The 15,874-nt window shown below is 41.5% G+C and overlaps 1 protein-coding gene across 3 annotated transcripts in view; it reads right to left on the reverse strand.

Moving 5' to 3' along the window:
- The window catches only part of PLA2G4A (phospholipase A2 group IVA), a 159,854-nt gene that overhangs the window by 64,464 nt on the left and 79,516 nt on the right, over positions 1-15,874 (reverse strand). For all 3 annotated transcript variants that reach the window (XM_004028065.3, XM_055378071.2, XM_055378078.2), the window contains one exon: positions 12,882-13,023. In XM_004028065.3, coding sequence (XP_004028114.1) covers positions 12,882-13,023 — 142 coding nt within the window. The remainder of the gene's footprint in view (positions 1-12,881; positions 13,024-15,874) is intronic.

Raw genomic sequence — 15,874 nt, forward strand, 5'->3', positions numbered from 1 at the left:
AGGTTAGGTAAGATAGGGCAAGAACAAGATCCTGTGCATTTATTAGCACTGGTGTCTAAAGGAGGTAGAATGAGCTTGTATAGAAAATGTTGGAGACGTTTGTGAAGGTAAGGAGAGAAATAGAGCAGAAGGGAGGAGAGAATCCAGAATCCAGAAAATGTTTTTTGTTCTTTATTTTCTTTTTATAACTGAGTTTAGAACATGTTTATATTTTTTATAGCACATATCCACACGGAGGTAGACACTGACAATACAGGTTGAGAGTGATCTGGGAAAATCTGAATAATAGATATATTGGGGTATTCAAGAGGAGCTTAGGATCCATATCTGATGGGTATCTGCATTTGAAAGCAAAGGGAGTATTTTCTCTATTGAACTATGAGGGAGGTTGCAAAGGACAGGCATCAGTTATGGAGTATGTCAATTTTATAGCAAGAAATGAAGGATTTGTCATCTCCTAACTTTTTACTTCTCTATCATTAGGAGACAAGTCTATCTGTCATGAGGGGAACAGGAAGTAGTCAGCCATTAGCAGTAAAGAAAATAATTGTTGCAAATAAGTAGAAAGCAATTAGGCAGGGAAACTGAGATTGCAAGGCACATTCTCCCAAATAAAGTTGACAGTCATGACTTACAAGAAATATGAATTTCCTCCTTTTTCTTCTAGCAAGCTCATACCTCAAGGCATGGCCAACAGTCTTCAACTCTAAAAGAAATTTCTATCATCTCTACTGCAGAGAGTGAGTCATCCTCTTGCAATCACTTGCATCCCTCAGTTCACACCTCTTTATTAAGAACTTAACACATCATTGGTTTTGTTTGCTTAAATATCATTCTTCCAAACAAGGCTTTAAAACCACTAAGGAAGGTAACTCCTCAGGGCTAGCCATCTCAGCTTTATTCTTCTCTAGTGCCTAGCACAGTATCTCAATAAATTACAAATGTTAGAAATGAAAAGAATTTGTAATATCATTTTTCTGTTTTGAGGGTATACCAATACCAGGATGGTGACAAAAAGAAAAATGTTGTAGAATTGCTACCAAAAAGTTTTCTATATTAAAAGAAACACACATACACACACTAAAAACTTCAGAGAAGCTATAAATTTCTGAATAATATATGGAGAAGACAGTTTTTTCAAGAACTAATTAGCCTGACATGATAAACAACCACAAGTTCTAACAAGGGTCTATTATATTGACAAGCAAGATACAGGATTTGGCCAGGCATGGTGGCTTGTGCTTGTAATCCCAGTAAGGGAGGAGACCACTCCTCATATTGTCTTATGCCCAATTTCTGCCTCAAAAGAAAGAAGTAAAAACTAAAAGGTAGAAATGAAATCCACAAGCAGACAGCCTGGCACCACACCCTTGACCTGGCAGTTAAACATCGACCACTGACCTAATCGGTTATGTTATCTATAGATTACAGACATTGTATAGAAAAGCATTGTGAAAATCCCTGTCCTATTCTGTTCTGTTCTAATTACCAGTGCATGCAGCCCCCAGTCACGTAACCCCTGCTTGCTCAATCGATCACAACCCTCTCAAGTGGACCCCCTTAGAGTTGTGAGCCCTTAAAAGGGACAGGAATTGCTCACTCAGGGAGCACAGCTCTTGAGACAGGAGTCTTGCCGATGCTCCCGGCTGAATAAACCCCTTCCTTCTTTAACTTGGTGTCTGAGCGGTTTTGTCTGAGGCTTGTCCTGCTACATTTCTTGGTTCCCTGACTGGGAAGCAAGGTGATTAACAGACGGTTGAGGCAGCTCCTTAGGTGGCTTAGGCCTGCCCTGTGGAGCATTCCTGCGGGGGACTCTGGCCAGCTTGAGCAACGCAGATCCTGAGAGCACTCCTAGGTAGGCAACTGCCCCGGTGGAATGCCTCACCAGAGCAGCACGTGGCAGGCCCCCATGAAGGATCAACACAGTGGCTGAACACCAGGAAGGAACTGGCACTTGGAGTCTGGACAACTGAAACTTGGTAAGACTAGTCTTTGGAACTTGCCCACTCCATTTGAGTGGAAGCATGGCCTGATCACCCACGGCATGCCTGTACCGGCGCTTTGGTTTTTGTTTTCAACTTGACTTGGATTGCTTGATACTTTGGGTCTGGTTTTGACCTGACTTGGATTTCTTGATACTCTGATTTTGGTTTTGATTCTGGTTTGGTGTAAACTGTAAAAGTGTGTGTGTGCCCTTTTTACCCGTTCTTTGTTTTGTGATGTGTGTGTGGTGTGAGCGTGGTCTTTTGTCTCAAGGAAACACGGGTCAGGCACAAAGTAAGCCCACCCCACTAGGAACTATGTTGAAAAATTTCAAAAAGGGATTTAAAGGAGACTATGGAGTCACTATGACAACAGGAAAACTTAAAACTTTGTGTGAGATAGACTGGCCAGGTGGGTTGGAGGTGGGTTGGCCATCAGAAGGAAGCCTGGACAGGTCCCTTGTGTCAAAGGTATGGCACAGGGTAACCTGTAAGCCAGGGCACCCAGATGAGTTCCCATATGTAAATTCTTGGTTACAGCTAGTTTTGGACCCTCCACAGTGCTTAAGAGGACAGGCAGCAGCAGTACTAGTAGCAAAGGGACAGTTAGTTAAGGAAGGTTCTCCCTCCACCCACTGAGGGAAGTCGGCACCAAAAGTCCTGTCCGATGCAACACCAGAAGAATCATGGCAGGAATTGGTACCAGCAGTACCCCCTCCTTATCAAAAGGAAGGGCTCCCCACTCCTGAGCCCACAGCACCTACACCTCCACCAGATAACCACACCCCCAGATCACACAGAGTAGACAAAAGAGGAAGTGAAGCCACAGGAGAAACTCCTCCATTGACAGCTTGCTTATGGCCCAAGGCTGGAATCCAAATGCCCCTGAGAGAGAAGCAATATACTGGGGTAGATGAGGACAGACACATGGTGGAAAGGCGTGCCTTTGTGTATCAACCTTTCACCTCTGCTGACCTCCTCAATTGGAAAAATAATACTCCATCTTACACTGAAAAGCCTCAAGCTTTAATTGACTTGCTCCAAACTATTATACAGACTCGTAATCCTACTTGTGCTGATTGCCACTAGCTGCTCATGTAACTCTTTAACACAGATGAAAGGCAAAGGGTGCTCCAGGTGGCAACTAACTAAGTGGCTACAGGAGCACGTCCTAGCTGATTACCAAAACCCCCAAGAATATGTAAGAATTCAGCTGCCAGGAACAGACCCCCAATGGGACCTGAACAAGAGACCAGACATGGAGAGGCTAAGACGGTACCGTGAGGCATTAATAGAAGGTCTAAAGAAAGGGGCTCAAAAGGCTACAAATGTAAATAAGGTCTCTGAGGTCACCCAAGGAAAAGAGGAGAGTCCAGCACAATTCTATGAAAGACTGTGTGAGGCTTACCCTATGTACACTCCTTTTGATCCAAATAGCCCTGAAAATCAGCACATGATTAACATGGCCTTAGTTAGTCAAAGCGCGGAAGATATCAGGAGAAAATTGCAGAAACAGGCTGGGTTTGCGCGTATGAATACCTCACAGTTACTGGAAATAGCCAATCAAGTATTTGTGAATAGAGATGCAACAAGCCGCAGAGAAAGCCATAAAGAAGGTGAATGCCAGGCTAGGCGAAACGCCGACTTACTGGCCACGACCATTAGGGGAATTCCCCTGAAAGGAGAGGGAAAGGGGGGTTCTGGGAAGAATACCCAGTCTAATCACCCACGCTTGCAACCTAACCAATGCGCCTACCGTAAGGAAATAGGACATTGGAAAGATAAGTGTCCCCAACTGAAGGAAAAGCAAGGTGATTTGGAACAAAAGACCTCAGATAAAGATGAGGGAGTTTTGTTCAATCTGGCTGAAGGGCTACTGGACTGAAGGGGACAGGGCTCAAGCGCCCCCAAGGAGCCCACGGTTAGGATTACAACTGGGGGCAAGGACATTTAGTTTTTGGTCGATACTGGTGCTGAACATTCAGTAGTGACCACCCCAGTCGCCCCCTTTGATATAATTGGAGCAACAGGAGTTTCCACTAAGCAGGCTTTCTGCCTACCACGGACCTGCTCGGTGGGGAGACATGAGATAGTTCACCAGTTCTTGTGTATTTCTGACTGTCCCTTGCCCTTGCTGGGAAGAGACTTGCTTAGCAAGCTGAGAGCCACCATCTCCTTTACAAAACAGGGCTCTTTACAGCTAAAGTTACCAGACTTTTTCTAACCGAGCCAGGCCAAGAGATAAAACCAGCTCTAGCTAAGCAATGGCCCGAGTATGGGCAGAGGATAATCCTCCGGGACTGGCGGTCAACCAAGCCCCTGTGCTCATAGACGTTAAGCCTGGGGCCCAACCAATTAGACAAAAGCAGTATCCGGTTCCCAGAGAAGCTCTCAAAGGAATCCAGGTTCATCGCAGGTGCTTGAAAGCCTATGGAATTATAGTTCCTTGCCAGTCTCCATGGAACACCCCCCCTCCTGCCTGTCCCTAAGCCAGGGACCAAGGACTACCAGCCAGTACAGGACTTACGCTTGGTCAACCAAGCTACACTGACTCTGCACCCAACAGTTCCTAACCCTTACACATTGTTAGGGCTGCTGCTGGCTAAGGACAGCTGGTTTACCTGTCTGGACTCAAAAGATGCCTTCTTTAGCATCAGACTAGCTCCTGAGAGCCAGAAGCTGTTTGCCTTTCAGTGGGAAGATCCGGAGTCAGGTGTCACTACTCAGTACACTTGGACCCGGCTTCCCCAAGGGTTCAAGAACTCCCCTACTATGTTCAGGGAGGCCCTGGCTTGAGACCTACAAAAATTTCCTGCCAAAGACCTAGGCTGCATCTTGCTCCTGTACGTGGACGACCTTCTGCTGGGACACTCCACGGCAGTCGGGTGCGCAAAAGGGACGGATGTCCTGCTTCAGCACCTGGAGGACTGTAGGTATAAGATGTCCAAGAAGAAAGCTCATATCTGCAGACAGCAGGTACGCTACCTGGGATTCACTATTCGGAAAGGGGAGCGCAGCCTGGGGTCAGAAAGAAAGCAGGTCATCTGTAGCCTACCGGAACCTGGAACCAGAAGGCAAGTAGGGGAATTCCTAGGAGCTGTGGGGTTTTGCAGATTATGGATTCCAAACTTTGCAGTTTTAGCCAAACCTTTGTACGGGGTTACAAAGAGGGGCGATTGGGAGCCTTTTGAATGGGGGCCTCTACAACAGCAAGCCTTTTGTAAGTTAAAGGAAAAACTTATGTCGGCCCCAGCCCTAGGACTACCAGATTTGACAAAGCCCTTTACACCCTATGTGTCAGAAAGAGAAAAAATGGCAGTTGGAGTTTTAACCCAGACTGTGGGGCCCTGGCCAAGGCCAGTGGCCTATCTCTCAAAACAACTAGATGGGTTTCCAAAGCCTGGCCACTATGTCTAAGGGCCCTGGCAGCAACAGCCCTGTTAGCACAAGAAGCAGATAAACTAACCCTTGGACAAAACCTGAATATAAAGGCCCTCCATGCTGTGGTAACTTTGATGACTACGGAAGGACATCATTGGCTAACAAATGCTAGATTAACCAAGTACCAAAGCTTGCCATGTGAAAATCCCCACATAACTATTGAAGTCTGTAACACCCTAAATCCCACCACCCTGTTCCCAGTATCAGAGAGCCCGGTCGAGCATAACTGTGTAGAGGTGTTGGACTCAGTCTATTCTAGCAGACCTGACCTTCGGGACCAGCCATAGGCATCAGTAGACTGGGAGTTATACATGGACGGGAGCAGCTTCATCAACTCACAAGGAGAAAGACGTGCAGGATATGCGGTGGTAACTTTGGATGCTGTCATTAAAGCCAAACTGTGGCTACAGGGCACTTCAGCCCAGAAGGCTGAGCTCATTGCTTTAACTCGGGCTGTAGAACTCAGTGAAGGTAAGACTGTAAACATCTACACTGACTCTGGATATGCCTCTCTATCCCTCCAAGTGCATGGAGCATTATATAAGGAAAAGGGCCTGTTAAACCCTGGGGAAAGGACATAAAATATCAACAATAAATTCTACAATTATTAGAGGCAGTGTGGAAACCTCAGAAGGTGGCAGTCATGCACTGCAGGGGACACCAGCGAGCCTCCACCTCAGTGGCCTTAAGAAACTCTCGACCTGATTCAAAAGCTCGAAAAGCAGCATCTACCCCTTACTGGGCATCGACAGCAGCCCCCTTACTCCCTGAAACACCTGACCTGGTACCTACCTATTCTAAGGAAGAAAAAGACTTCTTCCACCCAGACAGGGGGCAAGTAATAAAAGGAAGATGAATCAGACTGCCAGATGGGAGGGTAGCTGTGCTGCAGTTGCTGGGAGCCACAATCGTATTGGCCACGCACAAAACCACTCACCTAGGGCAAGAGTCACTTGAAGAATTGTTAGGCCAGTACTTCTACGTCTCACACTTGCCAGCCCTTGCCAAAGCAGTAGCACAACTGTGCATTACATGCCGACAGCACAATGCAAAGCCCCACTGTTTCGCCCCACATACAAGCTTATGGAGCAGCTCCTTTTGAGGATCTTCTGGTGGATTTCACAGAAATGCCAAAATGTGGAGGTAACAAGTATTTGCTGGTTCTTATGTGTACTTACTCTGGGTGGGTGGAGGCTTATCCAACACGAACTGAAAAGCCCTACAAGGTAACCCATGTGCTTCTCCGAGATCTTATTCCTAGGTTTGGACTGCCCTTATGAATCAGCTCAGATAACGGGCCGGCATTTGTGGCTCACTTGGTACAGAAGACAGCAAAGGCATTAGGAATCACTTGGAAGCTACATACCGCCTACTGACCTCAGAGTTCCGGAAAGGTGGAGCGAATGAATCGGACTATCAAAAATAGTTCAGGGAAAGTATGTCAGGAAACAGGATTAAAGTGGATACAGGCCCTTCCTATGGTATTGTTTAAAATTAGATGCACTCCTTCTAAGAAAACAGGATACTCCCCTTAAGAAATACTGTATCATAGGCCTCCTCCTATACTAGGAGAGCTTCCAGGCACTTCCCAAGAGTTAGGTGAATTGAATTACAGCGACAGCTACAGGCTTTAGGAAAAATTACACAAACAATCTCAACTTGGGTAAATGAGAGGTGTCCCATCAGCTTATTCTCCCCAGTTCATCCTTTCTCTCCAGATGATCGCGTATGAATCAATGACTGGAACGTAGCCCCTTTGCAGTCACAGTGGAAAGGACCTCAGACCATCATCCTGAACACCCCCACAGCTGTAAAGGTAGAAGGAATCCCACCCTGGATCCACCACAGCCGTGTGAAACCTGCAGCCGCTGAAACCTGGAAGGCAAAACCGAGCCCGGACAACCCCTGCGAAGTGACTCTGAGGAGGACGACAAGCCCTGCTCCAGTCACGCCCAGAAGCTGACTGGTCTATGCACAGCCAAAGCATGAGGAGAATCATCATGGGACTCATTTTCCTTATAATTTGGACTTGTATAGTAGACACTTTCACTGATTTTCCCCGCATGGAGGACTGCTCTCAGTGTATACATCAGGTTACCGAGGTAGGGCAACAAGTTAAAACAATCATTCTGTTCTATAGTTACTATGAATGCCTAGGAACTTTAAAAGGAACATGTTTATATAATGGCACTCAGTACAGGTATGTAGCCCAGGAAACGACAGACCAGATGTGTGTTATGACCCCTCTGAGCCTCCCATGTCCACAGTTTTTGAAATAAGATTAAGGACTGAAGACTGGTGGGGACTCATAAATGATACAAGTAAAGTATTAGCCAGAACAGAAGAAAAAGGGGTGCCCAAACACATAACCTTGAAATTTGATGCCTGTGCTATCATTAATAGCAATAAGCTAGGAAGGGGATGTGGCTATTTTAGTTGGGAAAAAAGCTATATGACCAAAAATAAGTACATTTGTCATGAATTAGGACTGTGTGGAAATGAATGTGGATACTGGTCTTGTGTCATTTGGGCCACTTGGATAAAAAATGAAAAGGATCCAGTCCACCTTCAGAAAGGAAAGAATGACCCTTCCTGTACTAAGGGACAATGTAACCCCTTAGAGCTAGTAATAACCAATCCCTTTAATCCTCACTGGAAAAAAGGGGAGCGTGTGACCTTAGGAATCGACAGGGCCAGACTGGATCCTCGAGTAAATATCTTGGTTCGAGGAGAAGTTTACGAACGCCCTCCTGAGCCAGTGTTTCAAACTTTCTATGATGAACTAAATGTGCCAGTACCAGAAATTCCAGGAAAAACAAGAAATTTGTTTTTGCAACTAGCCGAGTGTGTAGCCCAGTCTCTCAATGTCACTTCATGTTATGTATGTGGAGGAACTGTAATGGGATATCAATGGCCATGGAAAGCCCGAGAATTAGTACCTATAGACCCAGTTCCTGATGAATTCCCGGCTCAAAAGAATTACCCTGATAATCTCTGGGTCCTAAAACCCTCAATTACTGGACAATATTGCATAGCTAGAGAAGGAAAAAAATTCACTCACCCCGTAGGATGACTTAGTTGTCTGGGACAGAAACTGTGTAATGGTACCACAAAAACAGTCACTTGGTGGAGCTCAAATCACACAGAGAGGAATCCATTTAGTAAATTTCCAAAGCTGCAAATCGTGTGGACCCACCCGGAGTCCCACTGGGACTGGACAGCCCCCACTGCCTTATACTGGATATGTGGGCATACAGCTTCCAATAGTACAACTACCAGTGGGCAGGTAGTTGTGTTATTGAAACTATTAAACCATCTTTCTTCCTACTGCCCATAAAAACAGGCAAACACTTGGGCTTCCCTGTCTATGCTTTCCGTGAAAAGAGAAGCATAGCTATGAAAAATTAGAAAGATAATGAATGGCCCCCTGAGAGAATCATACAATATTATGGGCCTGCTACTTGGGCACAAGTTGGCTCGTGGGGATACCGGACCCCCATTTACATGATCAACCGAATCATACAGTTACAAGCTGTCTTAGAAATAATCACCAATAAAACCGGCAGAGCCTTGACTATTCTGGCCCGGCAAGAAACTCAGATGAAAAATGCTATCTGTCAAAATAGATTGGCTCTCGACTACTCACTAGCAGCTGAAGGAGGGGTCTGTGGGAAATTTAACCTTACTAATTGCTGTCTACACATAGATGATCAAGGGCAAGTAGTTGAAGACATAGAGATATGACAAAACTGGCACACATGCCCGTACAAGTGTGGCATGGATTTGATCCTGGGGCCATGTTTGGAAAATGGTTCCCAGCACTAGGAGGATTTAAAACTCTTATAATAAGAGTTATAGTAGTAATAGGAACCTGCTTACTGCTCCCTTGTTTGCTACCTGTACTTCTTCAAATGATAAAAAGCTTCATCACTACCTTAGTTCACCAAAATGCTTCAGCACAAGTGTACTATATGAATCACTATTGATCTGTCTTGCAAGAAGACATGGGTAGTAAAAATGAAAGTGAGAACTCCCACTATTGAGTGACAGTCTCAAATGGGGGGGATATAAGGGAGGAGACCACCCCTCATATTGTCTTATGCCCAATTTCTACCTCCAAAGAAAGAAGAAGTAAAAACTAAAAGGCAGAAATGAAATCCACAAGCAGACAGTCCAGCACCACACCCTGGGCCTGGTAGTTAAACATCAACCCCTGACCTAATCAGTTATGTTATCTATAGATTACAGATATTGCATAGAAAAGCACTGTGAAAATCCCTGTCCTATTCTGTTCTGTTCTAATTACTGGTGCATGCAGCCCCCAGTCATGTACCCCCTGCTTTCTCAATTGATCACGACCCTCTCAAGCTGACCCCCTTAGAGTTGTGAGCCCTTAAAAGGGATAGGAATTACTCACTCAGGGAGCTTGGCTCTTGAGACAGGAGTCTTGCCAATGCTCCCAGACAAACAAACCCCTTCCTTCTTTAACTCGGTGTCTGAGGGGTTTTGTCTGTGGCTTGTCCTGCTACACCAGCACTTTGGCAGGCAGAGGTGGAAGGATTGCTTGAGCTCAGGAGTTTGAGACCAACCTGGGCAATATAGCAAGATCCCCATCTCTAGAAAGAAAAAAAAAACATATATATATAAATTTTCTGGGTGTAGTGGCATGCACCCATAGTCCTGGCTACTTAGGAGACTGAGGCAAGAGGATCACTTGAGCCCAGGAGTTTGATGACGCAGTGAGCTATGATTGTGCTACTGCACTCCTGCCTGGGCAACAAAGCAAAACCCTGTCTCAAAAAAACCAAAAAAACAAAACAAAACAAAAGATGCAGGATTGAAGAGAAGTCTCTCTTTTAAAAATAAACTTAAATGAAGGTTTCCTTAGTTTTCTTTAAGCAAAAATTCCCCTTAAGCAGCATCTCATCTTGGAGTCTGCTCCCATAACAACACAAGTCACTATAGCATCAGTAGGTTGGCTTTTGAACCCTACCCCCACCTAAAACATATTTGCAAATCTGCAACCACATGTGGGACAGGGGTGATCATTTGGCTCCCTTACTCAGAATTTATGTCTCATTTCCAACTGTATCCTGCCCTTAATTTGCAATAATCTCAAATTCCTACAAGAATGAATTCCAAGAAATTTATTTATTTATGAAATTATTTTATGAAAAACTTAATAAAATTAATTCCTACAAGAAATAATTCAAGAGTGTACAAGACTATGCACATATATGTTTACTTATGTATTTAAAATATTATTTTTATGAAAATAAATTATATTCATTTGACATATTCAATTAACAAGAAAGCTCAACTAAATAAATAAGTAAATAATTACCTGATACGTCACTAACAAGAAACTTCATTATCATTTGATGAGCATCATTGCGGCAATTAATCTTTGTAGATTTCAGATAGAAAGATGGACAGATATATAAAGAGAGAAATAGATAAGCAGATTAGATAGGTGATTGATGAATACATAGATGAAATAAATGAATGGATAGATAGCCAAAAAGTAGATTTTAAGATATATGATTGAGTAATAAAGGATATTACATTTTACTGGAATTTAAGGAAAGAAAAAAACTATAATTGAAGGATTTTACTTTCAATATTTGTTTATATTTATATTCCAGTATTTCTCCATAATTAGGATTATAAATCATTTCTTCAACTTAATGATTTTTATAATCCTAATTATAGAGAAATATAGAATACAAATATAAACAAATATTGAAAGTACGATCCTTCAATTTGGTCAATTTTAAATATTGTTTAATTCTACTACAAAATATAAAGAATTTGGAATATTTTCTTTTTTCTCCCCATCACATTTGCCTGCATTTATTAATTGCATTATCATTAACAAGATTTATGGCATTTTCTTCTTGTTCGATAATGATGATTTCCACAGTTTAATTTTAGCCTACATTTAAATTAAATAATTTTAATCCTTTTATATTTGAGACTAAACTTTTCCTATTGATAAAATCAACACTCTTTTATGTGTAAGTACGCCGTATATATATTATATACATATATATACATACACTTATATACATATATGTATATAATATACATATATATACATACACTTATATACATATATGTATATAATATACATATATATAAATAAGTAAATAAAATGTGGTACATCCAGACAATGGAATATTATTTAGTACTAAAATGAAATGTGCTATCCAAACCATGAAAAGACATGGAGGAAACTTAAATTCGTATTACTAAGTGAAAGAAGCCTATCTGGAAAGGCTACATACTGTATAATTACAACTATACTACATTAGGCAAACTGACAAAAGGCAAAGCTATGGAGACAGTAAAAGTATCAGTGGTCCAGGGGTAGGGAGGAGAGATGATAGGTGGAGCACAGAGGATTTTTAGGACAGTGAACTACTGTGTATGATACTATAATGGTGGATGCATGTCATTACACATTTGTCCAAACCCCATAAAATGTAGACCACCAACAGTGAGCCTAGCGTAAACTATGGACTTGGATGATAATGATGTGTCAATGTGGGTTCATTGATTGTAACAAATGTACCACTCTGGTGTGGGATGTTGATAGTTAGGGAGTATAATGGTTAATTTTCTTTATCAGCCTGACCAGACTAAAGGATACTCAGATCACTAGAAAAACATTCTTTCTGGGGGTGCTAATGAGGGTGTTTTCCAAAGAAAAACAAGTGAATCAGCACACTGAGTAAAGACCCACCCTTGCCAATGGGTGCGCACATCATTCCATCCTTGGAGGGCCTGAGGAGAACAGAAAGGTGGAAGGTGGGCAATTGTCTCTCTGTCCTTGAGCTGAGACATCCCTTTTCTCCTGCCTTTAGACATTGTTACTCCGGATTCTCCTACTTTCAGACTTCAAGACTCCCACCTCCCCCTCCAACTGCCCAGCCTCTGACTGGGAGTTACTCCACTGGTGCACCTTTGTCTTGGACTAAATTGCACCACAGGCTTTCCTGGTTCTTCAGCTTGCAGACGGCATATCGTGGGACTGCTTGGCCTCCATAATCATGTGAGCCAAGCTTCATAATAAATCTCCTCATATCTACTGTGTATATCTTTTGGTTCTGTTTCTCTGGAGAACCTGACTAAACTTGGGAGGTTGTGCAGGGAGAAGAAGCATATTGGAACTCTCTGTGCTTTTGGCTCAGTTTTACTGTGAACTTAACACTGCTCTAAAATATCAAGTAAAAATAAAACTAAAAACTATAGCTGATAAATATTACCAGCTAGGGCACCATTTGTGATGACCTTCCTCAAAGAGTTTTCATTTACAAATCACTTACCTTACCTTAAAAAAACTAAAGGAATAATGCTCAATCTCAATATTGCCATATTTGGGTAAAATTATTGGGGAAATTGTCCAAGCTAAATTATTATTAAAGTATAGTAACACTTGAAAAATTTCCAACTCACATCACGTGCAGAATGCAATCCTTCACTATTCTTTGGACCCAAGAGTTTCTTCATGCTCTCCCTTATGTGTTCTTTTCTCTGTTGTCTGAAAGTCTTCTCCTGATCACACAGAGCCATACTAAATCGTAGGTCTGGGCATGAGCTGCAATACCAAACAGATAAAGTCATGAGCCAATGCTCCCAGTGGTCTGGTTTTCCATCCAGCTAGCTTTTCCAGGTCCCTAGGAGCTACAGTGATATATGCTGACTGCTTCCCTCAAGCCATTTCCTAAGAAGGGACCTAAAATAAGAGGACAAAATGATGGCTATCTTAAAGCAGCATTTTCCACAGCATGTTTTCAGAGAAAAAGGACTTTCCAATGCTTTAGATAAAATAAACGAGCAAACAAACAGCCTCTGATAAGTTGAATATTATAACAAAGACTGGGAAGTGCTTCAGTAAAGAACCCTGTTTATATTTGTTTGGCACAGGATCTCCCAAACTTACTTGACCAAGAATTCCTTCCCTTATCTCTCCACCCTTCACTATTCCACCATCATAATTACTTTCTAACATCCCAAAGAGCCAGCATTCTGAGGAACATACTTGCAGAAATATTGTCTTAATTAATTGCCTTGTCTAATGGATGCCCCCCTCTGACAAAGAAAGGAACTTCTAATCACAGAACTTGAGATAACCATAAATGAGTTTACCACTAGAGGACTTTAGAACCCTTAAATTATATACACTTTATCTTGCTAATGAAGGCAGTAGCAATTTCTCTACACTATGCCAGAAGTCACATTAGGTATTACATATGAATCATTGCAAGAACGATGGGAGTATCATTACATATTATTATACAATATATTATTATATATTGCAGCTTTATAAATTAGAAAACTAATGCCCTGAGAGGTTAGGATCACAGAGTAAACATGTGATGTACTTTCACCATGCAACATATAAGACATATCTTAATACTGAAGTCTAAATACCAACTACTGAATTTAAAAATACTTTTTAAAAATCTGTCAGCCTATGTTGGAGTGTGAATAAATCCAAAAAGTAGAAGTCAAGAATTATCACCAATAAAATATTTGTCTCTTTACCATTCATAAAAATCCTTACCTTAATTGTAAATCAATTTTAAATCTCATTTCTGTTAGTTCAGTATATTTTTTCCTTGTAAAATACAGAAAGAGACCAAGCCTCTGAGCTATGTTCTTTATGGCTATATTTGACCATTACAAATAATAGTTTAATTACTACTTCCCAAAGGACAAATATAGGTACCTCACAAAAGAGAAAGTAGAATTAATAACAAAAAAGTTTAATTTCACTAGTGAATTTAAATGATACTGTTATTAAAATAATTGATATTAAAATATTTTAAATACTTATTTTCTAGTCCTAGAAAGGAAAAATAACACTAATATTCTCATGCATCCATTTTGGGAATATAAGTTTGTTAAAAAGCAATTAAGCAATATTCAAATTTGGCATATTAGCAATATGGAATGTTCAAAAATAATTAGAACATAGATTCCTTTTGGCCTAATAATTCTACTTCTGGATACCTATCTTAAGGGAAGTAACCTAAAACTTTTTAAAGATCATTTAAAGAAACGGTTGTTGAACTGTATATAAAAGTATTGGGTTATACAATTATTAAATTTGATTTTGGAAATTATGTAACGGGGGAAAAGAATAAGACAGTGAGTTAACTTTTTTTTTTTTTTTTTTTTTTTTTTTGAGACGGAGTTTCGCTCTTGTTGCCCAGGCTGGAGTGCAATGGCACAATCTTAGCTCACTGCAACCTCCGCCTCCTGGGTTCCAGCAATTCTCCTGCCTCGGCCTCTCGAGTAGCTGGGATTACAGGCACGCACCAATACACCTGGCTAATTTTGTATTTTTAGTAGAGACAGGGTTTCTCCATGTTGGTCAACCTGGTCTGGAACTCCCGACCTCGGGTAATCAACCCACCTCAGCCTCCCAAAGTGCTGGGATTACAGGCATGAGCCACCACGCCCAGCTGAATGAACATTTTTTAAGTCTAATCTTGGGCTACACTCTTTTCTATTACTATTCTTTATAATGACATATTAGGTTAGGTATCTTCTAAACACTATAAGAAATTAAAGGCCGGGCGCGGTGGCTCACGCCTGTAATCCCAGCACTTTGGGAGGCCGAGGTGGGTGGATCACGAGGTCAGGAAATCGAGACCACCCTAGCTAACACGGTGAAACCCCGTCTCTACTAAAAATAGAAAAAAATTAGCCGGGCGTGGTGGCTGGCGCCTGTAGTCCCAGCTACTCGGGAGGCTGAGGCAGGAGAATGGCGTGAACCTGGGAGACAGAGCTTGCAGTGAGCCGAGATCGCGCCACTGCACTCCAGCCTGGGTGACAGGGCAAGACTCCGTCTCAAAAAAAAAAAAAAAAAAAAAAGAAAAGAAAAGAAATTAAAATCTTACCTGTACAGTTGCCTCTATGACACCTCCTCAACTTTATTTCCTTTTCTGTTCCTTAAAGGTAATCACTACTTAAATTTAATCTTCATCATTCTATATATGTTTATAATTTTACAATATATATTTATGTCCCTAAATAAGGTATTCATTTTGCAGGTTTTTAGTTTTTTTATAAATGCTATCAGTGCAAATTATTTTTTCCAGTGAACGCTTTTTTTGAGAATCATCTGTGCTTATAAATAAAATAAATTCAAACATTTATTTTATAAATGTTTGAATAAATAAAAAGTAATTCAAACATTTTTACTATTATGTAGTATTTCATTATATTAGTATACTATAATCTATTTATTCATAAACGCTGAAATAATTTCCAATGTTTTGTAAACTATTACAAGCAGCACCACTATTAACATGTGGTATACGTGTATGAAAATTTCCTATTGTATATGTACTCTTTAGAAAGAACACCTCATTTAATCACAGTGATATGCTTAGAAAGTATTCTTTTCTTATTTTACCAGTGAGTAAAAAAGTGATTAG

This window comes from Gorilla gorilla, chromosome 1, assembly GCF_029281585.2.
Source record: "Gorilla gorilla gorilla isolate KB3781 chromosome 1, NHGRI_mGorGor1-v2.1_pri, whole genome shotgun sequence".
NCBI classification, from domain to species: domain Eukaryota; kingdom Metazoa; phylum Chordata; class Mammalia; order Primates; family Hominidae; genus Gorilla; species Gorilla gorilla.